At 38.8% G+C, this 25,434-nt stretch overlaps 1 protein-coding gene across 4 annotated transcripts in view; it reads right to left on the reverse strand.

Moving 5' to 3' along the window:
* The window catches only part of syt1a (synaptotagmin Ia), a 212,945-nt gene that overhangs the window by 45,886 nt on the left and 141,625 nt on the right, over positions 1-25,434 (reverse strand). For 3 of the 4 annotated variants that reach the window (XM_085435800.1, XM_085435803.1, XM_085435801.1), the window contains one exon: positions 16,733-16,936. In XM_085435800.1, coding sequence (XP_085291926.1) covers positions 16,733-16,907 — 175 coding nt within the window. In that variant the 5' untranslated portion in view covers positions 16,908-16,936. Of the gene's footprint in view, positions 1-16,732; positions 16,937-21,876; positions 21,923-25,434 lie in introns of those variants that run through there. The other variant, XM_085435802.1, reaches the window with a different exon arrangement.

Below are 25,434 nucleotides of genomic sequence, written 5' to 3' on the forward strand. Positions count from 1 at the left end.
GGAGCCACTCCTTTGTTGCCCGGGAGGTGTGTTTTGGATCATTGTCATGTTGGAAGACCCAGCCTCGTTTCATCTTCAAAGTTCTCACTGATGGAAGGAGTTTTTGGCTCAAAATCTCACGATACATGGCCCCATTCATTCTGTCCTTAACACGGATCAGTCGTCCTGTCCCCTTGGCAGAAAAACAGCCCCATAGCATGATGTTTCCACCCCCATGCTTCAGAGTAGGTATGGTGTTCTTGGGATGCAACTCAGTATTCTTCTTCCTCCAAACACGACGAGTTGAGTTTATACCAAAAAGTTCTACTTTGGTTTCATCTGACCACATGACATTCTCCCAATCCTCTGCTGTATCATCCATGTGCTCTCTGGCAAACTTCAGACGGGCCTGGACATGCACTGGCTTCAGCAGCGGAACACGTCTGGCACTGCGGGATTTGATTCCCTGCCGTTGTAGTGTGTTACTGATGGTGACCTTTGTTACTTTGGTCCCAGCTCTCTGCAGGTCATTCACCAGGTCCCCCCGTGTGGTTCTGGGATCTTTGCTCACCGTTCTCATGATCATTTTGACCCCACGGGATGAGATCTTGCGTGGAGCCCCAGATCGAGGGAGATTATCAGTGGTCTTGTATGTCTTCCATTTTCTGATGATTGCTCCCACAGTTGATTTTTTCACACCAAGCTGCTTGCCTATTGTAGATTCACTCTTCCCAGTCTGGTGCAGGTCTACAATACTTTTCCTGGTGTCCTTCGAAAGCTCTTTGGTCTTGGCCATGGCGGAGTTTGGAGTCTGACTGTTTGAGGCTGTGGACAGGTGTCTTTTATACAGATGATGAGTTCAAACAGGTGCCATTCATACAGGTAACGAGTGGGGGACAGAAAAGCGTCTTACAGAAGACGTTACAGGTCTGTGAGAGCCAGAGATTTTCCTTGTTTGAGGTGACCAAATACTTATTTTCCACCCTAATTTACGAATAAATTCTTTACAAATCCTACCATGTGGATTCATGGATTTTTTTTTCACATTCTGTCTCTCACAGTTGAAGTGTACCTCTGGTGCAAATTACTGACCTCTGTCATCATTTTAGGTGGGGGAACTTGCACAATCGGCGGCTGACTAAATACTTTTTTGCCCCACTGTAATATCCCAACAATTTATCTTTTTTGCATTGCTTATGCACAGTTAAGGGTACTTTCCTCTTTCTTATAATATTATTAGTGTAATTTACAAAAATGTGACTAATAGCCCAGCCCCAATTATTGTTTGAATCGACCCCTTAAGCCTTTATCTTTACCCTAACCATATCAGGGGATTACTTTATCTTCTTAGTATATTGATCATAGCATTTGTATGTATATACCAATCACACAGCAATCATCCTGCGTTCACTTTTCTCTTAACTGTACTATATTAAGGGCTTAAAGTGTAAGTAACTTAAGCCATTTGGCACTTCTCAATGGTAAAAAGTGCACATTGTAGCATTTTTAATCTAGTGAGCGCTGTTTAATAATTCTCCAATTACACCTGAATAAATGATTTGTTTACCCCTAAAAATTTAACATTCATATTACATTTATGCCAAAACACACCTTTGTAATGACTGCCTAATTGGAAAAGCTGGACCAGCGGCATTTATGTTTCATGATATGCTGCATGATTAAATCTCAAGAGAAATACAGTACAGTGCAATGGTTTTGAGCAATACTTTGCCTCCAAGGAGCCAGACTTTCCTGTAATTTTTAAAAGTGGTCTTGAGGAATAGTTCTCCACGCTTTCTTAAGTTCAGACTGAATTTCTTGTTTTCATTCAGTTTCTTGTACTTTACCTTTGTCAGAAGAAAGGTTTTTGTGTTTTGTTTGGTTGTTAAGGCCCTTAAATGATTCATAGATCATTGTTAAGCTTAAAAAAGCCACCTAACTAAAGGGATGAACCAGTGTTGTGTCTACATGTAACAGACACAGACAAGAAACTGGAAGAAGGTTTGCCAAATTAATGGAACTGGGCTGAAAAAAAGTGGCAACAGATCCAGATAAATTGCTGCTTGATTGCTGCTTCAAACTATAATCAGTGAGCAATAAAACATCATCACCATCAGTCATGGACTGGTCTCCCCGGACCCTGGAACAACGCTATCCAAGCAGTGTGAGATCATCTTAATAGAGAATGGACAAAAAAGACATCCAACAACCCAAGAAGAGCTTTGAATGTCTTTTGAGAAGCATTCATAATGTGATCATGCCAAATATTGACTTTCAAACTGGTTAGAATAGTACAAACTCACCGTTTGCCTTATATACTGTATTTCTATGTATGCTTGCAGATGTTTCAATAAATCACTGCACCTATTTCCCCCTTTTTTAAGCAAAATATAAAGAAATTAAACATCTTTTGCAAGTTGTACCTTTATAGCAGGACCGTGGGAACTCCAGGCCTCATGGCCCGGTGTCCTGCAGGTTTTAGATGTGTCCTTGATCCAACACAGCTCATTTAAATGGCTAAATTACCACCTCAACATTTCTCGACGTTCTCCAGAAGTTTGGTAATGAATTAATCATTTGATTCAGGTGTGTTGACCCCAGGGTGATATCTAAAACCTGCAGGACACCGACCCTTGAGGCCTGGAGTTTCCCACCCCTGCTCTATAGTTTGCTAGAAGCTTATTAGAATATATAGTGGTATTTTTTAGCATCTGAACAGGTACTTCTAGCTTACATGTGTAAATGCAAACAGGAAGTAAGCTAAGGAGACAGTATTGTAATGGAAGTGTCAGAGACGTGACAAGTCTGTATTACAAGCTGGCAGATCACAACGATAACAATAACTAAAACTAAAAATGTGGATTTTCCCCCAAACGGAAGCAAGACTGAATATATACAGAGTAAAACCTTTTTCCCCCCCCAATTCCAAATGCTTACTGTCATTCTGGCATTTCATCGACACTCAAAATGCCTGATGGAATGTCATTTAGGCGCTAACAGTCCAATCAACGCATGGAACCAGCCCTTATCTTATTCATCAAGCATGCGTCCTCCAGTGAAAGGCACTTCTGTGTTCCTTAATTAAAGGAACCTGAGTCCCAGAAAGCAATAAAAGCATTTCCTAATTAACTACATTGTGTGAGTGTCTTTTCTCAAGAGAGAAATAGAGCGAGAAAGTGAAAGGGAGAGAGCAAGAGGGAGTGTTGCCAGCACACGCACTTCAACACTTCAACTCCCAACACTTATCTCTCGTTCCGCCATGCAACATGGCATGGAAAATGGAGTTTCTCTAATGGGTGGGTTGCGCATGATGAGATCCATGTTTGCTGTTCCTGAAGGCTGAAATCACTTTTCAGCTCCGTCAACAGAACAGCATGCCGGTAAAGCAGAGCCCTAAACAGTGAGAAACCTTCAAAGTCCTTTAGACACTGAGTCATGTAGTTCATCTTTGTACATCTGCCTTCACATCTCTAATCATTAACAAGATGAAAATGAAGATGTGCAGATTGTAAATTTTGTTACATTTTTGAGATTTGTTTAATCATATCAAAGGGCTCTGAGTGACAGATCTACATCCTGCTAGAATAGTGAAACACAATCTGGTACAAAACTTGAGCTCAAAATATTCTGATGATTTCTCTGACACATTACCATGCTGGGTTTTAAGAAGATATTATTAGAGATCATTTTTTCGCAGTCAAAGAGCAATAACCTCAACATAAAAGGAAAAACTCATGCTTCACTGGCTGACATTTACACACACTGTAGGTGTTCTAAAACCGACTCCATAGAAAGGAGTATAAACTACTGCAGGACTGTGAGTCATTCTGACAGTATGTGGTGGTTTGCTACAGTGAATAGCATCAATAGAGCCTCATGAGAAAAGAAAAATGCATATCAACTTTCTGTAAATGCCTTTAGCTAATGCATTCTAACTGTATGTTTTAGGGCTTAAGTGCTTTTTCTTATTTTCTTTCATATGCATTTGCATATAGCTCTGTGGTCGGCATGAAGCTGGACACTCTGGTGACAGTGGCAGAGAAAAGGACATTAAAGAAACTGATGGACATTATGGACAATGCCAGACATCCTCTGCACACGGCCATTAACAACCAGAAGAGTCTGTTCAGTGACAGGTTGCTTCTCCCAAAGACAAGAACTAACAGACTTAAAAACTCCTTTGTCCCACACGCCATCAGACTGTTTAACTCCTCCCTGGAGGGGAGAGGGAGGGGAAACAGGAGGACAAAGGAGGGGGGAACAACTAAGCTGTAGTGCCTCTTCACCTCACTGTGCAATACCTTTTGTGCAATACTTTTGTAAATAGTCAACGGTGCAATAGACTCAATACTTGAAATGTGCAATTCACTTGTATTTTTATTTTTATTCCTATTTATTCTATTTATCCCCTTCGTATATTTTATTTATATTGTCTCTGTATTTATATATATATATGTGTGTGTGTGTGTGTATTATATATATATATATATATATATATATATATATAATATTCTGTAACTCTGTAACTTCTGTCGGTGCTGTGCTTTTTTGGAAATCGAATTTCCCAGAGGAACCCACCCGAGGGATTAATAAAGTTCTATCTAATCTAATCTAATCTAATCTAATACTGTAAACATAGCCACAGTTTCAAATGTAAATGTCAGCATATGCACAAGTAATTCCTGTAAGTCAAAACTTCCAGACAGGCTCTGTCTGTCTGTATGATATCAGTTAAAATGAATGTCCCCAGTTTGGTCACACTGGCACAGAAGCCACACCCACCTTCTGTTCAAACCTGTTGCTTATGAAGGAGAGCCAATTAGAAGAAAAGTGACTAAAAGGAGCAGAAGAAGCAGTCTGCATATGAACTGAGGAACTGTGCCGTCCAGTGTGTGATTTTGAATCATGGAAAACCATTGTAGTCAGTCTACAAATAAAGACAATTAAAGGTTAATGGACTGATTTGTGAATCATTTTTTTTCTATGCTGCCTGTGCATTCAAGGCACAGGATCTTCTTTAATGTTGTGTTGCAATAATGCTAGTCCTATCAGAGCCATGGCTACAAAAAGTACATGTACGTTTTGAAAGTGACACAAAAGCACATCAAACTAAAGAAGTTGTTCAAAATAAAAAAAATAAAAAACAAAACAAAACAACGAGAAAAAACAGGGGAGAGAAACAAAGGCAGACAAATAACAAATCAGTATTTGAAAAGCACTTTTCACAGATGTGTAGTTTCAAACCACTGCACAATCAAAATAAAAATGAGCAGTAATCACAACAAAACAATATAAAATTAAAATGCAGTCAATAGCAATACAAAACTATCATCACAAATCTCAACAAAAGCTTCGTTAAAAAGAAACAGTAATGTAAAATATATTTTTGATGAGAGTCAAAGCTAAGAAAAGAATCAAATATTACACCAAGATTATGAATGCTTTATATAACAGATGAACAGAAGGAAGCAAACGTTTAGCTGATATTTGGATCTAGTTCAGGAGGAGCTATAATCGTCACCTCAGTCTTGTTGGAATTTAACGCAAGATAATTATTGGAGAGACTGTTAATAATTTGGGATAAACAGTCATCTAGGTTGGACAGATGGTGAGGTCTAAAAAATGATGCATAAAAATGATAAGAAATGTTATTAAAAGATCAAGTGCTACCAAGTGAAGGAAGAATGTAGAAAGAAAATAATACAGGACCTAGGACTAAACCTTGCAGAACCCCACAGGTTATGGAAGTAGGGTCCATAGACTATGGGCTATTTGTATGTATGAGGAACTGTAAGGAGGCAAAGTATAGGCTGAAACCATTAGGCCGAAGTACACACTCTAGTCAGTGCTTGTGATTACACCAGAAGTGCTCCACATCACCTAAAAATATGCAATATTTTTAGAGTCCACATCAAGGTCCACAGAGCAGATGAGAATGATGGGAAGTTATATTACGTTAAATCAGTTAAATTACGGAGCATCCAGTCAATTTCCAAGATAATATTGTGAAGACTAAACTAAAGGGGGGAACAAAACCTCATCAGAGATACGTTAAAATCCAGTAATGTTACTAATCCAGTGGATTCTCCATGGAGAAACAAAGCACCCAATGTCATACAAAAAATTAATTAGCAAAATAAAATAGGAAGTGACTAGAGACTGATATGAGACTGGAAGACAGAAATACAAGGAAGGAGACACAGCGGTGCACAGAAGACAAAGAAAAAACATCAGAAACACAGGAACAGAAACTATAGACACTGACCATGAAAGTTTGAGAATATTTAAAAAATTATTAAGAATTATTATTTATTACAACTTGTTTTGTTTTTTAAATTATAGATGCCATTTATAGATGCCTCACATTTCCTTTGCTGTAGTAAAGATAAAGATGCTATGATGTCTCTGTTCTGACTCATTCTATAATTAAAAGGGCTTCTGTTGAATTCGTCTCTTTGCTCCTTGGAAATACAAAGCACTTTACATTAGAGAGAGAAGCTTCACAAATGGACAGAGCTGGAGCGATAGATTTAAAAGGGTGGGGTGTGTATGCAAGTTTTATATTGCATCTGTGTTATAGCCACACTAATCCAATAAGACAGGACCCTGTTGGTCAATTAACCTTGGTATTATATCTTGTTATGCCTACGAGTCCATGCCCTTTTCCCCGCTGTGGCTCGTTTAAGGAAACAATACATCTGCAGCAGGGAGCATCATCCAGCGTTCTGCAACAATGACTACCTATGCAATAGGTGGAAGCTGATTAAAATGAACCCTGCACTCAGAGTACCTTTACATGCGATTTAATTTAAAATCAGCAAGTCTACATCTTTGTAATTTGGTCAAATTAGGAAATGCTTTTCTTTCCTGCCTTTTATTCAGTTTTCTACAAGAAAATTCTGATCCACTAACATAAAACAAGCATTGATGGGTGCCAGACTATCATTGTTTACTCTTCAGAATTATTTGATGACTCTAGATGTCTTTGGCTTTCCTTATTTCTGCCAAACCCCAGAACAAGCTGAACCCCACCAGTTGGCAGGATTGGTCCCTCAGGTATCTTATGAAACTATTTTTGAAGGCTGTCATATTATCAGCACATATCCTGATATCAAAGATATAGCATTTGCCAGCACACACAATAACAAGATAAGCCGAGGCATGTCTGAGAGTGAGAGTTGCATATCAGCTTACATAATGAAACAGGAGCTACTTTGCTAAACAGGTAAGAAAACAGCTGAAACAACAAACCTGTTTCACCATTTGAGGGAAGAACAGATGAAATCAGGAACAATCAGAACAAGAGGGAAGACATGCTAGCTGCTTTTGATGTGATGAAGGTGGTGATGAATCACATTTTCTTTAACATCCAATGGATTGCAGGGTGCATGTGCCCTGTTTTCCTGGTGAACACCTGGCACCAGGATGCACTATGGGAAGACGTCAAGCCAGCAGAGGCGGTATGGCACTTTGGGCAATATTTTTCTGGGAAACCTTGGGTCCTTCCATCCACATGGATGTTACTTTGATGTGTACCACCTACCTAAGCCATTTCACAGACCACGGACACCCTTTCATGGAAAGGTTATTATTAAGGAGTTTGAGGTGTTGACTTGGGCACCAAAGATCTCAATCCAATCAAGCATCTGTGGGATGAGCTGGACAAACACGTTTGGTCTATGGAGGCCTCACCTCACAACTTACAGGACTTAACGCATCTGTTGCTAACATCTTGATGCTAGGTACCACAGCACAACTTCAAATGTCTAGTGGAGCCTTTACGGGTCAGGACTGCTTTGGCAGCAAAAGAAAGACCAACACAATATTAGGCAGGTGGTCTTGATGTGACACCTGATCAGTTCAGATTTTGTTAGGATTCAGTAACTTTGAGAACATGTCCAATGCTATTAATTCAGCATTATATTCTCATCAAAATGGCATTGGAGCTGTGGTTACTGAATGCTACTAAAATAAAAAAAATCACCATTTGAGTGAGGGTTTGTGAATGTTTAATTGCCTTTCATAGCAACAAAGCTTCAGCACAGAGACTCATAAAATACATTTGAGCTCTAAATGTCGCCCTCATCACTACCTTGATCTCTCGGGGTAATGATCCAGAAACTTTCTCAGATATGTGCATATGTGAGAATACAGAGGATCTGTTTCCCAGAGAGCTGATGTTCTCAGAGAAAGAGGCTGCTGGTGGTTGAGCACTGATCAGGCTGTGGTTGGACCAGCCCTGATGGGCAAACTTTTGTAAAGCGAGGGCAGAGAGTAGGCAGCGAGGATTGTTGCCAGAGCAGTAGGGAGGCAGAGATGAATAGCTCCGCTGATCCACCACCGTAATCCCCTTTAATAAACTCTGCTGTCTGTTGAATGTGAGCTGCCACGGAGTCAAAGAAGTTGAGACAGTTTAAAACATTTTCTTTAGCCTCCTATCAGATTACAGCATGATGTATTTCAGTCTTGTAGTCTTTTAGCTGCAGCCATGAGCTTTATGACACTTTTCTCTATTAGGCTCAAACATAGAGACAAAGTTGTGCTATCACAGAAGGCTTTTAGTCAAAGAGTCAGCTCAAGAGAGTGCACAAGCTCTTCAGTTCAACACAGTTGTATTTACAGAGCGCCTATTTACAGCATCAGTCACCTTAAGTTACTTTTTACTGAAAAATAAAGACACTAAAATATTATATTATTCTTATGGTAACCAGGGAAATGTTAAATAAGACATCTTGATTTTTTGTACCTGCTAACAATGTAAGTGTTTTTAGATGAAATTAAGACTGTCTAAAAGGAGAATAAAAGAAAAGAAAAAATATGATCTTTATTATTAATTTTCCTGAAATGTCAGTCGCTTGTCTGTGTTATTTGGACTAATAGCTTGGTGGAGCCAGCAGCCATGGATCAAACAGCCTCTGTGTTCAGAGGTTAATTGTTATCAGGAAGTAGAGGCTTGGGTGTTTAGAAAACCTACAAAGAAATTCAATGCACTGGGTTCCTTGGAGGCAGCTGCTGTGTTCAATCAGAAGTCGGAGTGTGGTTTAATGTGTGTTTGGACGTGTGTGCTCATATTTATGAGGATGTGAAGGCTTGATCATTTGGAAAAACTGTAGCTCAGATGGGTATTTTTGCAAAAGGACTGGGGAAAGAAAGGAAAGCTTTGCAATCTATGAGTTATTTGCACTGGAGGAAGTTAAACTACAGCAAAGCTACTCAACGGATTCTAGTTTTCTTAAAGCTACTCAAAGTACCTTCAATTGGCAATACACGTGTTCTGGTTAATACTGCTGCACTGCACCTAGACATATAAGATTTAAACTGAGGAGGTTAGTAAAATTAAATTACTGTGTGGTAGCTTTGACTCATTGGTCTGACCATGCTGATTACATGCCTCCAAAATGGCTAAAACAATTTTCTCTTTCCAGGAAATGCCCTGCATGTTCCCATTTTGTCCTGATTGATGTTGTGAGCTGATTGCTCTGTCACATCTGGAGTACTGCCCAATTATTTGATCATGTGCTGCTGAAAACATCTACAAAAAACATCATCTTGTGTAGCACAAGCAGCCAGGGTAGTTCTAATGGATGCTAGTGTTTTGAATATGCATAAACAGCAATTCTGGGTTACTGCGAATGATAAGTAATGGGAAGTCCTCTGCTGTTCATGAGCACTGTTTAGGTGAAAGTTACACTTGGCCTTTGGAAACAGTTCAGCCATGAACAATAATAATAATATCAAAATCTAATAATAGAATCCTAATAACTAAACATGTAAATCCCTTCTTAAGTTGGCAGTCCATTTAACCCTGTAATACCAAGTGTATCATATTTAAAATGCGAGTTTTTCCCCCCCAGATTTCTACATCATCACTGTGATTTTTTAAAATCGTTAACGTCTCATACGACATGTCAGTGCTGCTTCTGTCCAGCATTGCTGTGTGTGTTTCAATGCCCCCACCATCCACCGGTAAGCTCCAGGGAAATACTTAGTTACCACCAGTGTTGGTCAAGTTACTTGAAAAAAGTAATCAGTATTTAATTACTGATTACTTCCCCTAAAAAGTAATCCTGTTACTTTACGGATTACTTATTTTCAAAAGTAATTAATTACTTAGTTACTTAGTTACTTTTTAAAAACACGATTTCCAACCTGAATAGGTGATAAAGTGATAGATCTTTCAGCCCAATTCTACTTTTTCTGCATAATCCGTCATACAAAATATAATCAAATGAAAAAGTCTCTTTTTTTAAACTTGTTTTATTAGTTTTAATCTTTTAACTTTATGTATCAAGCAAAAATTTAATTATATGCAACATTCTCTGACTTGAATAAATTAGTTTAACATTTAAACCTTTTTTCTGCACATTCCAGCACATAAAATAATTTTTTGTGTGTGTTTACACTCACTCTTTCAAATAGATGCAAGTGAAACACAGCAGAAAATAAATAAAGTCAAAGACTCAGTGGTCCTGTTGCTCTATTTTCACCTGTAAAGCAGGAGTAGGGTAGGCGGAGGTTTACCCTGGTGCAGGTGTGCCGCGGTCAGTTAAAGAATCCACGAGTTTCTCTGTGAATTTCCCATTACGTCGTAGCGCACTCTGTGCTTGCTTAGAAGTTAAGGGTTTTTTTTCGCTGTAAAAAGACGTTTTCTTCCTACGCACAACGGACACCTATGTTTTTGTCAAGTAAGGTCAGTACTTCCACGCTTCCACGCACTCGATATATTATCCATTGTTGATCTGCACACAGCTGTTGTCAGGAACATCACACTCGCTTACGTCATTGTCATGAGACATTCTCGCAAAAAGAAATCACGGTTTTAGTAACGCAGTAACGCAGCGTTCCTACGGGAAAGTAACGGTAATCTAATTACCGTTTTTGCAATAGTAATCCCTTACTTTACTTGTTACTTGAAAAAAGTAATCGGATTACAGTAATGCGTTACTGCCCATGTCTGGTTACCACTTCTCAATTTATATGTCAGATATTTGCAGGAATGATATGTTTAAAGCCCAGAGACACAACTCTGTATTCTGCTGCTATAATAAATCAACATCTGTCTGAACTGTGCAACTCTGCAAAAACCAGCAATTTGTTAACAAATGGTAGAATTTAATGTACAAATACATTAAATTCTACCATTATTAAGAAAAAGCACATACCAACTTTTTCAAATGTTTGTTAAAAAAGAGCAATAATCAATATTTAAAACTAATTGACATTTTAAACATTCAGTTTACCTCCACTAGTTCCAATTTTCTGATGCATTAATATACCAAAATATGTTTCACAAGTGTATTTCCAAGATTTTTAAGCCTGTCCTCAACATAAGAATCTCCCTCTGGGCTATCACGGTCAGTTTTAACACCCTCACATTCATGTGTGTTCTTAGATTTGTGTCTGACGTCTTTAGAACAGAGAGTGTATTTACCCTAGGCCTGGATTGCTCACGAGTAACAACATTATTTTTGAACGACTCAGCGTCATGTATTTACTCAAGTAATGCCATGGCGGAGGTTTATCCAGGATAACGCTGTCACTGTGTGAGCACTAAGCAACACCCAACTTTTGGGCCTTAACACAAAGGCCAATTGTGTGGTGGTGGCGGCCTGACGAATGGGTACACTTGCACATCAGTCTGGATGAAAGGGAAAGGGGGCGGGCTTGTCAATAGGGGTTGAAAAAGGCATTGATAAACAATACATATGTCTTCTTCATTTATTGAATTTAAAATGAACAGCTAATAATAAAAAAAGATGAAAAAGTGTTTAAGCTACTTGATTCTAAAAAATATACCAGCAGCAGGTAAAGTTTAATCAGATGTTTGCCACTCTACTTTATTATTCATTTGTCATGGTATTTAGTATGTTTATCCAGGAAAAATAAAGGTTGTGGCAGGATTTGAATCTTTTCTTGGTTTTACATTTTATTTTATTGCTTCTTCTTCTTCTGATCAAACAAAACAACCAATCTGAAGACAGACTACTGAGTTAGCAGATTAATTGAGTAATAATAAATACACTGAAACAATATTATCTTAAAACATGCTGTAAATATCTTAAATTGCTTAAATTCACAAACATTTACAAAGATTTTGCTTAAAGAGATGGGCCAAGACAATATTGTTTCCACAGAGAATTCAACATGTTCGGCCAGTGAGACCATTATTACCACGTGACCACCTTTATTAAAAGCATGCAGGTCTTACACTGGGCTATAATCCCCAAAGAAGATCTTCTGAAGCCACAGCACTGAGGCTGTGCTGAGCACGCAGCAAGCTGGCTTTCTCCAGACAGTATCGATATTCCACAGAGAGAGAAAAATATCCTCACTGCTTTTGACTGGAGGTGAGAAAAAACAGCAGTAAGACCCTGGTCTGATTTTGGTGAACTTTTCATTTTGCCTGAGGTAAACCAAAGTTGGTATAATTTACTTCTTCAAAGTACAAAATTTAAAAATGATATGAATACGAGTTATCTGCTCCACAACCTAATGAGACATGAGGAAGCTGTCAGGCTTCAGTTGTGTTGGAACTGCAGTGGGTTTCGGTGACAGACGTTTAAAGCCGAGCCAGGGGAGATATAAACCTCAGCCAATCGCAACACTGAATAGCGTTGATCCCAATCATTCACCCACCGCACCACAAATGTGTTTTCATTTTGCATCAGCGTCTCATTTAAGCCCACATGGAGCTAAATCCTCTGTAGTTTTAGCCATGAGAAATATTTGAATATAAATTATAGCTTTTATTATTTTTTCACACAAATATGCTGCCTTTAACAAATAAATGTTCCTCCGTAGAAGGTGACATTTTTCATGCACTATTAAATCTCTGCAATGTGGGAATATGACTACTCCCGTTTGTATCGGTGGTGATGAAGCAGGGCTTCTCTTCCAAAGAAGAGGATATTACTTCCACGTGAGCCCGTGGATATGTCTATATATAGATTTCTTCTGAATGCAAACACGATCAGAAAATGAAACACAATGATAACTGTTTCCCTAAAACTTTATGCTCCAAAATTTTCCAGGAAAAAAAGAAAAAGAAAACACATTTAAATGTGAAAGAAGAGGTTTGGTGATAAAAGAAGAAGAGAAGGAGGTATTACGTAGAAAGAAATAGAGTTCTGAATGAATTTTCTACTGAGGCAGAAAAGCAGAAACTCTAACCGCAAATAATAAAAGCTGCTACGCATAATTTGGTGATGCATCGTGTCAAACGCTTGAATTATTTTTGCCAGATGTTTATTCCACTCTTCAAATTTGATTATGCCTTTCTCCTTTTTGGGCAATTCAGTGTTAAATGTTAAATGCTGTTGTTAGTACTTTGACTCAGAAGCGCCACAAAAACAAATGAATAAGTAAACAATCAGGCCGCCTGGTTCACTTGAAGTTGTCGTCAAGATCATCGGTGACACTGGCTGCTTTTTGTGCGTCACCAGCAAATGCTCACTCACAACCACTGCTGAATCATTTTTTAGTCATGCTTACAGCACAGTCTTACTGAATGCACTCAGATGTTTGTATTTTAAACAATAAAAGTCATTATAGGTACTAACTGCGAAAACAGAATTTTACTTATTGTGTTTTTTACAAAAAACTTTTTATACTATTTTATCGATACAGATTGCCGTTAGGACAATTTGTTACTTCTTATGGCATCTGTCATTTCTGACAGAAATTGCGCATCGCATGTAGGAGTCAGTAATTCTAACAGTAGGAGTATTTGAGTAATCTATCCATTAAACCCAGTGCTTTAAGAAGATACATTTAGTGTCACAACCAGAGATGGGCAGTAACGCGTTACTTGTAACGCGTTACTGTAATCTGATTACTTTTTTCAAGTAACGAGTAAAGTAAGGGATTACTATTGCAAAATCGGTAATTAGATTACCGTTACTTTCCCGTAGGAACGCTGCGTTACTGCGTTACTAAAACCGTGATTTTTTTTGCGAGAATGTCTCATGACAGTGACGTAAGCAAGTGCGACGTTGGTGACAGCAGCTGTGTGCAGATCAACAATGGATAATATATCGAGTGCGGGAGAGAGTATGAGCGTGCAGCGTTTAAAGTGTGGAAGTACTGACCTTACTTTGAGTTTGATTCCATAAAAAGTGACAAAAACATTAGCGTCCATCGTGCGTGGGAAGAAAACTTCTTTTTACAGCGAAAAAAACCCCTAAACTTCCGAGCAAGCACCGAGTAGCTATGACGTGATGGGAAACTCACAGAGACACTCGCGCGGATTCTTCAACTGACCGCAGCACACCTACACCAGGGTAACCCTCCACCTACCCTGCTCCTGCTTTACAGGTGAAAATAGAGCAAAAGGACCGCTGAGTCTTTGACTTTATTTATTTTCTGCTGTGTTTTACTTGCATCTGTTTGAAAGAGTGAGTGAAAACACAAAAAATATTTTATTTTATGTGCTGGAATGTGTAGAAAATAGGTTTAAATGTTAAACTAATTTATTCAAGTCAGAGAATGTTGCATATAATTAAATGTTTTGCTTGATGCATAAAGTTAAAAGATTAAAACTGATAAAACAAGTTAAAAAAAGAGACTTTTCCATTTGATTACATTTTGTATGATGGATTATGTAGAAAAAGTAGAATTGGGCTGAAAGATCTATCACTTTATCACCTCTTCAGGTTGTAAATCGTGTTTTTAAAAAGTAACTAAGTAACTAAGTAATTAATTACTTTTGAAAATAAGTAATCAGTAAAGTAACGGGATTACTTTTTGGGGGGAGTAATCAGTAATTAATTACTGATTACTTTTTTCAAGTAACTTGACCAACACTGGTCACAACACAGAACTTCGTTTTTCACTGATTGTTTAATTGCCCATTTAAAATCTTGTGTTATGGTTGAAAAATATTTCCAAAAAGAAAACTTTCACTGACGTTTGCAACGTCATGAGGTGCGACCATCTGCTTGATGTCCTTAATGAACATCTGCTGGAATTTCCAACAGGTGGAAGCCTGTTTACAACATTTCTTTTTTTTGTTTTGTTTTTGGACATCCTTTTATTAGTTACAACAGAACTGCTGAAATGATCTACCATGCTGTACAAAATGCAAACTAAGGTAAGGTTGTACTTGCAACCTTACACTTGTTTTAGTGGTGGGCTTTCAGGCTTTTCTAGTTAAGGTTTATTCTTACTTACAGGTAGGTGTTTTAGTGATGTCACTGGCACGTAATAGTAATCTATGAGGATGACCTCTGGAGTACCTCAGGGGTCTGTCCTTAGACCTCTTCTGTTCTGTTTGTACCTGTTAGCCCTGAAGCATGACATCCACAGTCATACTGTGAGTTTTCACTTGTATGTGGACGACAGAAAGTATCTCTTTGACAGTCCTGAACTTAATGCACTGAACGACTGAATTCAAGATTTTAAATGGTTGGTGCCACAGAATTTCCTGCAGATAAATGTGGATAATTCGATTTGATTTTGATTTTATTGATTAGCATTCAAATTCAAATCTCAGTGAAAACAGTGAAAAAACAAACAAACAAACAGTGAAAACAGAACAAAAATCTACCATAAAGAAAGAAAGCATGAGACAAGGCTAATCAAAAGGTATTGGCTGAAGCATTTGCTTATTACGCCAACCCTTTTCACAAAATATCTTTTTGTATGCATAAGATGACCATAATCATTATGTGGCTTGATGCATTTATCAGACTCACTACAACAGACCCGAGGTCCTCATCTTTAATGTTGGGTCAATATTTAAAAAAACAAAAGAAAACTCAGCATCATTTGTGATAACGACTTCAGCCTGAATAAGCAGGTCAATTCAGTTGCTCAATCTTGGAGACTTTGATTCATAATTTTATACGAAAGAACGTTTACCTCTTTTAAAGATATATGCATGTATATTTTGGTGAGCTTGCTGTCATCTTTCAAGTCCATCTTAAAGACATGGGGACGGTTGTGGCTCAAGAGGGTAGAGTGGGCTGTTTATCAACTGAAAGGTTGCGAGTTCGACGACTGGCTCCTCCATACTACATGTTGAAGTGTCCTTGAGGAAGATGCTTAACCCTGAGATGCCCCTGATGCGTCCATCACAGTGTGAGTCAATGAATATTAGGTTGAAAAGGGGAAAAAACACTTATATGAATATGTGTAAATTAGTGAATGAGGCTTTGAGTGTTTAACTTGAGTAAAAAAATTGCTATGCAAATACTATTTACATATTTTTACAATTAGTCCTTTTCTGTCCCCTACTTTGAGTTATTTCTATGTTATCATTTTTTTCGTGATCATTTTTATTTAAGTTAAATATATATTTGCTTTTAATAAAGTTGTTTTCCATTTTAAATTTCAAACATTCCTCACTTTAATCTCCGGTGTTCCTATAGCTCATTTTATTTAATTTTAATCTCTTTTTAATGTTGAGAAACACTGTAACTCTGATTTTGAAAGTTGCTATATAAATAAAGTTTATATTTATTATTATATGACACAAATGGCGACTTTGCATGTCTGCAAACCCCTCATACATAATCAGAAGTTTGAGGTTTGTATTAAAATGACATCAGAAAGGTTCCAAGAAACCCCAAGAAATTTAGCAGTTATCAACAATAACACCTTATAAAAGCATCTTATAAGGGCTAAGACTGTTTTAAAATGGGTAATTCTGTATAATTAACACCAGAAACCAGAGATATATTAAATAAAATACACTTGATGCTTTAGCTCTCAAGTTGTCCCACTGCCAGATTGGAGAAAAGAAAGACACACTCACATGGAATTTTGTTCAGCTCATTCATGAACTTGTCCTTCAGCTTGGAGAAGGCTTCATCCTTCTCGCCTGTGCCCGGGCCGGCCATGTTGGTGGTGTTGGAGCCAGCCGTGGAGGAGGAGGCGGTGGTGGGCGCGGGGGCGGCCGCCGCCAGTGCTTCCCTTCGACTTTCATTCATTGTGGCGATGCTGGGCAGCCAGGCAGATGCTGGAAACGAGGAGAAAAGGAAAGAGGAAGCAGAATCAGTTAGATTTTTTTTTTCTTTTGCTGCTGTGACAGATGCATGTCAGAGGCAGCGTGCACGCCTTGTCAGATGACTGAGTTGACGCAGATCGTGTGAGCAGCTGCTGGCTCAGCCTGAGTAAACATCAGCTGGGGTCCAGGATGAATTGGCCAGCAGTCTGAATTCAGAACAAAGCCACTCAGTCACTGCTTAAACCCCAGATTAACATCTCAGAGCGAAGATAAAATTATTATTTATTACTCTCACGCGGTAAAGACTGTGAATCTCAGCTCTGCTGGCTCCATCAGAAACTGTGCTTTCACAGGAAAACTGAAAATGTGCTACGAGTTCAATCTTACACCAAGCTCTTTGTACACAACAGGTGTATTTACTTTACACACAGGTGTTTTGTGAACGGACAGAAGGCAGCGCTGTGTCTCTAAGGTTAACTGCAGCTTTGTGTGTGTGTGCAAATCCATGTACTTGCACATGTACTGTGTAACTTCTGAACATGTTAATCATCACCTCACTCACCGCCAAAGAACAACAGCTGGCACATGTATTAATAAGACACTAAAAACTCTACGATATTATAAATACCACAATTATAACATCGAAGTGCTGAGCCTGCCACTCTTTTTGCTCGTCTAAATAACATTTAAAATGAGAGTTGTAAAAATTCAACTGCACATAATTTACAAAGACACACAACGACAATAAAACAAACATGCCTTCTATTAGAGTGAATTGTTAAATGTTGTCATTTCTATGCTTGCCAACTCTGATGAAAAAAATTCCACTGTCCTTCCCCCCAGATCCTCGAGGTTCTGGTGGGGGGCTGTAATGTTTTATTGCAGATACATCCTATCTGGAAGATCTGCTTCTTTTGATGTAAGCTTCCTGCGTTTACGACCCTTTGGTCAGCAAGAGGTCTGAGTCAGACACACACACACACACACACACACACACACACACACACACACATTCTTACAGAAGTTCACACATATACATACAATGCTTTGTCTTAGAACCGAGGGGGCGTGGCTTTGTTCTGACGTGTTTTGTGTGAACTGTCTCTCAATAAAAGGTAGCAGGAGGAGGTCAGATCTGGGGGTCATTTCCGTGGTGGACACAGACGAGGCCTCCCTTGTGCAAATAATCGATCGATCGACTGTCTTGTTTTCTTCGTGACGAATAAGTTAAATTAGCGGGGCTTGTGGAAACACAGACCCAACACCTTCCTCATCATATTCTTTATGATGGTTTAGGTTTCAATCTTACTGCAAAGGATTTCACGTTCATGTTCATTACCAGTGCTGTCAAAAGCCGGGACACTGTAACCACCAAGCACTAAAGCAGAGACTTGAATTCTAGATTTCTTTTTTTTAGCCTTAATAAAAATGTTTTAACTAAGCATGCACTGATGTATCAGCTTGAATGGGAACAGCTCAGTTTTATCTATATAGCCCCAAATCAAAGCAATAGTTACATCAAAGTACTTTATGTTGTAAGGTAAAAACCCCAACAATCAGACAACTCCCATTGATCAAGCACTTGGCGACAGTGGGAAGACAAAACTCCCTTTTAATAGAAAGAAACGTCCCGCCAAACTTCATCTTGGGGGTGAGGGGATGGGGGCAGAACAACGGACTGAGCGAGTGCAGTAGAAACATTCATTATGGGAAGTCAAGGCTGACTGCAGCACAACTAAGGGATGGCTCATGGCCACCTGATCCAAAGTCAGCTGTATGCTTTGTCAAACTTTGTTTTACTTAGGAATAATGGCTCTTCACCATACTGGTGTCATTTAGGATGAATAATAAAATGTGTAAGAAAAGTAATGAAATGTGTCTTGTTTGTTTAACATGGCTTTTTTGTCCACTTTATTTGAGTTGTACCACTAATCTGCTGAACATCTTTCTCAGACAACATCAGACTTATATATTGGTATATTTGACAAAACTGAATGGGCAGAGTTTGTGCAAAGCTGATTTAACACTACAAAAAGTAATGTTCAAAGTTGCTGTGATAAACAAATGAAATATTTCAAAAGTGTTCCTTTTGATAATCAGGATTACTGAATTTTCTGAAACAAAGGGAAAAGAAACCCGAATAAAGCAAAATAGATAAACAGAAAAAAGTGGTATCTGCCAATTAACAACCAAGAATTTCACAATTACTGGATCCCTGAATAAAAAACTGGTTTGATAGGCATAATCTCAAACAGGAATGTTCGTTTTACTACATAAGTGATTGTTAGTATGTGTGCACATCTTTGTTTTTCTGGTGATGTGTTGTATCCTGATGGGAACTATTTATTGTCTGCTCCCACAGTGCAGGTTGTAATTTGGCACTGTCGCCAAAGCACTCCATGAGGATAATGGCATACTAAAGAAAACCACTCCACAGAAAAGACTGATGGCCGTATTTTCGTTCTTTGCCACAGTCACTGCTTATTATGCTCACATTTTCCATTTACAGTGCTGTTTCATATGAGGGCACTGCACTGGTTCTGACAGACAGGCTGTTAAAGGTTTCGATGTAACTGAAAAAATTTCAGTGTAAGCATTCAGTATTGCCTTTAATGATATTCATCTCTTAAACTGAAAGAGCTGAAAACAGAACTTGGTGCCAATTCACCCTAATGCAATCTTTACAACCACGACAGAAAGAAAGCTTTAGCAAAGTGATTTCCAAGTTATTATTTTTACAAATGTATAAAATTTGGTTTATAAAGGCAGGTAGGACGTTTGCACTTCAATTAAATTACGGATGCAAAGTGTCTTCTAAGTATTTGTCATTTTCTGAGGGAGTAACTAAATGTTGCCACTTCAAGCTTCATTTGGGTGTGAGTAAGAAGAAAGGAACCTGTTTCATCACTTTGGGATTATTTAAGCAGTTGATCTGCTTCGCTATCACATCCTGATAAGAGAAACCTATTATCTACTGATTCTCTTCTTTTTCTTAACTCTGAGTGTAGTTGGAAGGGCAGGATTGATTATTTCCAACTCTGTGTTTTTGGAGTTTTCACAAGTCTGGCTTCACTGTTTTAAAATCTACTTTCCTACTGCTACTATTGAGACTGACAGTAGTGACAACCACCTTTTTTTTGGTAATAAAGTACAGTCATCTAAACAAAATCATCCAGCCATCAAATACACCAAGTATCATTCTTGTGGAATAAATAACTTGCAGTTAAGATGCAATCTGTTGCCTGACAACTGGAACCAAGAGGCAATGAGGCTTTAAATGTGGGTGAATATTTTATCTCAGTTTGCAAACAGTGGAGCTCTCATTTCTGTCCAAAAGCTATCAAATGTACTTTTCTTTTCTTTTCTTTTAATAAAATTCTCAGTGCCGTTAGACAAGTTTTTTAACTGAAGCTGAGTCTTCATTTTGAGTGTCTCACTCTGTTAAACTGCAAGTTGAATCAAATATCTTATCGGTCAATTGTGTGGGAGAAACCCAAAGCATTTAACTTTGGGGTCCTGCAGACATCCAAACCAAGCAAGACAGGCTTTTCACACACACAATCATCCCAGGGGGTTGCAGAGAATGGCCCTAAAGAAAAAAGGGAAAAAAGAAAACATCTAGTGGGCGGCAGAAACACCATGTTCGTGGCAGAGGTCAGTAAAGAACGACCAGGCTAGTTTGAGCTGATTGAAAGGAAACGGTAGCTCACATAACCACTTGCTACAAGCATGGACCACAGGAAAAGCAACTCTGAACACACAACACAGATGAAACAGATGGCCTACCGCAGTAAGACGACACTGGGTGTCTGTCCAGTCACCTAAAAATAGGAAACTGGGGCTACAGTATGCACAGGCTCACCAAAATTAGATGTCAGGAGACGTGAAATATCCAAGCTGTTGTCTTAAATCTTGCTTTCTGCCAGAACAGGGTAAAAGGAAAGCGCAGGTTCTGATTAACATCAAAAAATTCACAAATTGATCGAGCCAGCAATCAAAGCTGCTTTAAATCCATTTGTACCAGCTGCCACAGCCCAACACTATGTCTTTCTCCTTTTGATCGTTGTGCACCATTGTCTAGCAATGACAACTCATGTCAGAAAGCTCAGATTAGTTTCTTAAACATAACATAGTTATTAGTTCATAATGCTCAAGTTGCCTCCGCAGTCACTAGATCACAATCCTTTGGGATGTTGTAGAAAAGGTTTGCAACAGGAAGACGTTTCCCACAAATCCACAGCAACCGTCAAATGCTATCATCAAATACAGAAGCAAAAGCTTGCTGAACCTAAGCCGCAAAGAAGCAAGGCAGTTCGGCGTGAGGTGTAACTAATAAAGTGAGTGTTGACTCTAAATACATTTAACCTGTCTGATGTTTCAAGAGGATAAAGACTATGTTTAAGCACTTCTATGATACATTCACATTAAACCGAATACGAAATGGCACAGACTGCGTGAAGGAGTGAACTGGAAACTGCTATTTACAGGCAGAGACAGAAATGGTATATATATGCATGTGTATATATATATATATATATATATATATATATATATATATATGGCCGGTATAAAGTAAACAAAGATTATCCTGAACTGAGATGCAAAGTGATGTTAGTCCAAGAATAAAACCGTAGAACTGGAAATGAGCACAAAAAGTCGCTCTGGATTTTATGAGAGTGGAATGCAATTTGTTTTTCTTTATTAGAAGATGTATATATCTAATACAAACCAGTCAGTTGGCAGAAATCTGACTGAAAGCAGCCAACAAGTCAACAATGACCCGAACAATGACCTCTCATTAAACCAGCATACTGCTTTCAAACGGGGTTACACAGTAGGTGTGAGAGAATAAAAAATCAGAAGGCTACGCTCCTATTTCTGACAAGAACAAAAACACATCATCAAAAATAAGAAACTGTATAAGGAATTAGTCAGAGTAAATGACTACTCACTAGCAGCTAACACACACTGCCAGACGGTTCAAATAGCACTGTTCCCCAGCTTCTGAACTCCAGTGCTGATGAGTGATTGGAGTTGGCTCCTAAGGAGAAAAGGAGGGTAGCACCTGAGTCAGGGAGAGAGAGCAGTAAGGCAGAGCCTTACACAGTATGCCTGCAAGGGCCCTAAGACTAAAATCTACTTTTATTTTAAAACCACTAAATCTGCCACTAAGGAAATGAAGCAGAGAACAATGAAAGCTCAGGCAGCGGCAAGCCCCATGGTGGCCAGCTAGTTTGGCCAGTAGCTCCGCAACCAGCTGGGACAATTAACATCAGAGCAACCGTCACTCAGCAGGCTGAGCTGATTGGTAGTAAGAACCCAATACACCGCTGGTTCGGCACAGAGGTAGAGTCTGTGAGTGAGACGACGGGGTGTTTTAAACATTCTTGGAAAAATAAACTAGGGGAAAAAATACCTGCTGACTACTACAGTGCTTTGGGCTCACCCAGGATTACAACTGGTGGTGTTCACCAAAAGTAGCCAATGAGGGATCTTATTATGGGGCTAGCTTGCCAGAAGCATTGGGATGGGTTGCTGTTCAAAGTAAGGAGAGATATGAGGGAAAAGCAAAGAAGGTCTGCCTTTTGGGGGATAAAACAGGGCAAGTGTCACTGATTACAGGGCTCTGTCCTGAAATACAACTGTTATATAGTGAAATAACAGGGCATCTGATTGCATAAAGTATCTCTGACCAATTATATAATAGATTTTTTTTGTTTTGTTTATAATGGGGTGAGTGCTGCTGATAACAGTGGTTAGGTAGATACGCTAACAGGAGTGAGTGGCTGATAACAGAAAGGTTTTTGGCTGCTAACTGAACATCGATAATAAATGTTCTGTTGTTTATTTTAAAAAATAAACTTATATTGAGCTTGTAAGCTAACAGCCACTGTTTGTCACATCCCATCTGCAGTGATTGTTTGTCAGGGGTTTTAAATTGATAGCCTGCATGTTTGTATTGGATTTTTATACTTTAAAGTCTTCAAAATAGCTGTGGCTAGAAGTCCTGCGTACATTGCATGGGTTATTTGAAGGTTTAAACATGTAGATGTGCTTGTAAAGGAATTAACACCAAGTTAATTCCTTTACAATTCCTTCACTGAACTGTTCTTTTCATCAGTCCCTGAAGTTTGAATTGTGTGGCCTTTTCCACCAGCAGGGTCCACATCCTCAATTAAATTAAACAACCTTTATTGAAGGATAAGGGTGGATGGAGTAAGTAAAGAGGAAAGTGGGGATCAACAAGCAGCGTCCAGGCTAGAAAGAACCCCAAAGAAGGCATCGGCAAGAAGCCGTGATTAGTAAGTGTTACCTTTACTTTGTTTGAGAGAGAGCGGGGCAATCTTAGGAACTGAAGTGAAGGTCACCGACGCACTGGAGGAGATCTGGGTTGGTGAGATTGTTAAAGTACTCTGAATAGTGTAAGAATCTGAAGAAGGCCAATGGGAACATGGATTTTAGTGTGTGTGTAACGATATTTGAAACGGAGAGTGAGGTAAAAAATCTCAGGCTGATCATCTTTTGTTTTCTGAGTAGATGGTTCATTAAAAAGGAAGAAATTCAGATCAAATTATTCATATTCTCGTCTGGCCCACTTGAGATCAAATTAGGTATGTGCCCATGAACTAAAATGAGTTCAACACCTCTGCTCTACATTTAAGTAATAGCTAGAGATGGTTGCTATTTATCTTCACCTCGTCTTCTTTGATAAAACAGCAGGTACTTGAATTTGCTTCAGTTGTATTTCAGAGTCATCAAGTGGATCTTTTAGGGTTTAATCTTCAAACGCGATGCTGACAACTCTGTCAACAGGTGGCATAAGAGCAATGGCTGCAAGGCTAACACACCTTTAAAGGGGTCTGGTTGGTTTAATTAAGCTCAAACCCCCTTTGTTCTCAATAAATATGAATAAAAAGCACCTGTACTTTGTTAGCGCGGTGTTGCGTTCACAATCACTACATGTTTGCCAGCTGCTGGTTCCCAACATACTGCAAAAAGCATGATATCGCTGCACTCTCCAGCTCTGTTTTTAACACTTGACTAACACGTCTTTAACAGCATCTTTCTCTATCATCAGATATTTTTGAGAGGTGTCATGAGGCCAGCTGCTGCAGAAAAAAACAAAAAATAGAGTGACTAGTAAAAGATAATCTGCAATCAAAGCAAGAACAAGATTCATATCAGATCTTTTAATTTCAGTAAAATGCGACAATGAGCCTTAAAAAGACCCTCAAAACAAAACAAAAAAACAGCCATTGGTTACGTCCGCCCTCTCAACGTCCTCCTTGGTTACACGGCCGCCTACACATGTCCATGTTCGCTCAGCCTCCCTTTGGTCTCTCTTTGAAATGTTGCAAGGTGAATGTGGGGGCTGATCCGCTGAGATGCCTGCTTGGCAATGACACAGATACTTCAACGCAGGCGAGGACTTTTAGGGAGAACAATGACGAGTGCGTGTGGGAGGCATCTATCGAAAAAGACCTGACCATGGCCTGAGAAGAACATAGGCTTCCACTCAGTGTTTCTAAGTGAGCTCTATGGCTCATGTGTGAGACAGCAAAACATGCATGATGTATCACCATGATTGCACAGGGATGTGTAATTCAGGGAGATTTACTTTAGTCCAAAATATATTTGTTGCACTGCAGCCAACAGGAATCGTTAGCCCTGATTCTGGTAAAGAGTAACTACGCTACTGAAGTTTTAGTTTAGTTAGCCTCCGTCTACTGCAACTTCCAATGAAATCTCTGGATTTGAAAAAGTGAAAAGGCAACACAGTTTTGAAAAGAAAGATAATTAGGAAAAGGGGGATTCTAAACAATCCTGTTTCTCTGTGAACTACATGAGACATTCGTAATTTTGTTATCTGTAGATCGAATAAGCAGACGTCTTTCTGAGGGGTGTTTTTGACTTTTTATTTTGACAAATTTTATGGTGTTGCTAATTTATTGCAACAACAGGAGGAAATTAAGGGGAAGGCTTGGGTAGAGTGGAGGGAGTACCCTCCTCAGTGCATCATTGTCAATATAGATGAGTTAAATAATATAATATTCTTGATTTCTTTTACTTTGCAAAGGTGAACTTCAGTAAATCAATGGGTGAAATACTGTTGGCATGCAAAGTTGGCAGATCCTGAGTTACATTTTTTCAACTCAAAGAAGATTGATTTAGACGACTACCAGTGATAAGTTTGGGGTATTGTTGATTGACATATGACTGGGTATTAAAGACATTAGCAGGATACCTAGCGACCAACTGTCAGCGACAAATCAATGCAAGATGAGCAAATCTCTTCTTGTGTGGACGAGGCTTTAAGCTTCTGAGTATAAAGGCAGGAGGTCTGCCATAATTAAAACCCGTTGAACTTGCCGAGTTTCCAAACTTTTTGGTCAAAGACAGTTTTGTTTGGTATTGATTTCTGATTTCTCACGTACCGCCCTCTGGGTCCCCCTTTTCCCCACTCCATTTTAAAAATTCTAGCCTAAGTAAGTATTCAACTCAATAAATAA

The sequence above is a fragment of the Copadichromis virginalis genome, linkage group LG17, assembly GCF_057382275.1.
Source record: "Copadichromis virginalis isolate Kocher_CV1m ecotype Utaka linkage group LG17, C_Virginalis_male_GT1.1, whole genome shotgun sequence".
NCBI lineage: Eukaryota > Metazoa > Chordata > Actinopteri > Cichliformes > Cichlidae > Copadichromis > Copadichromis virginalis.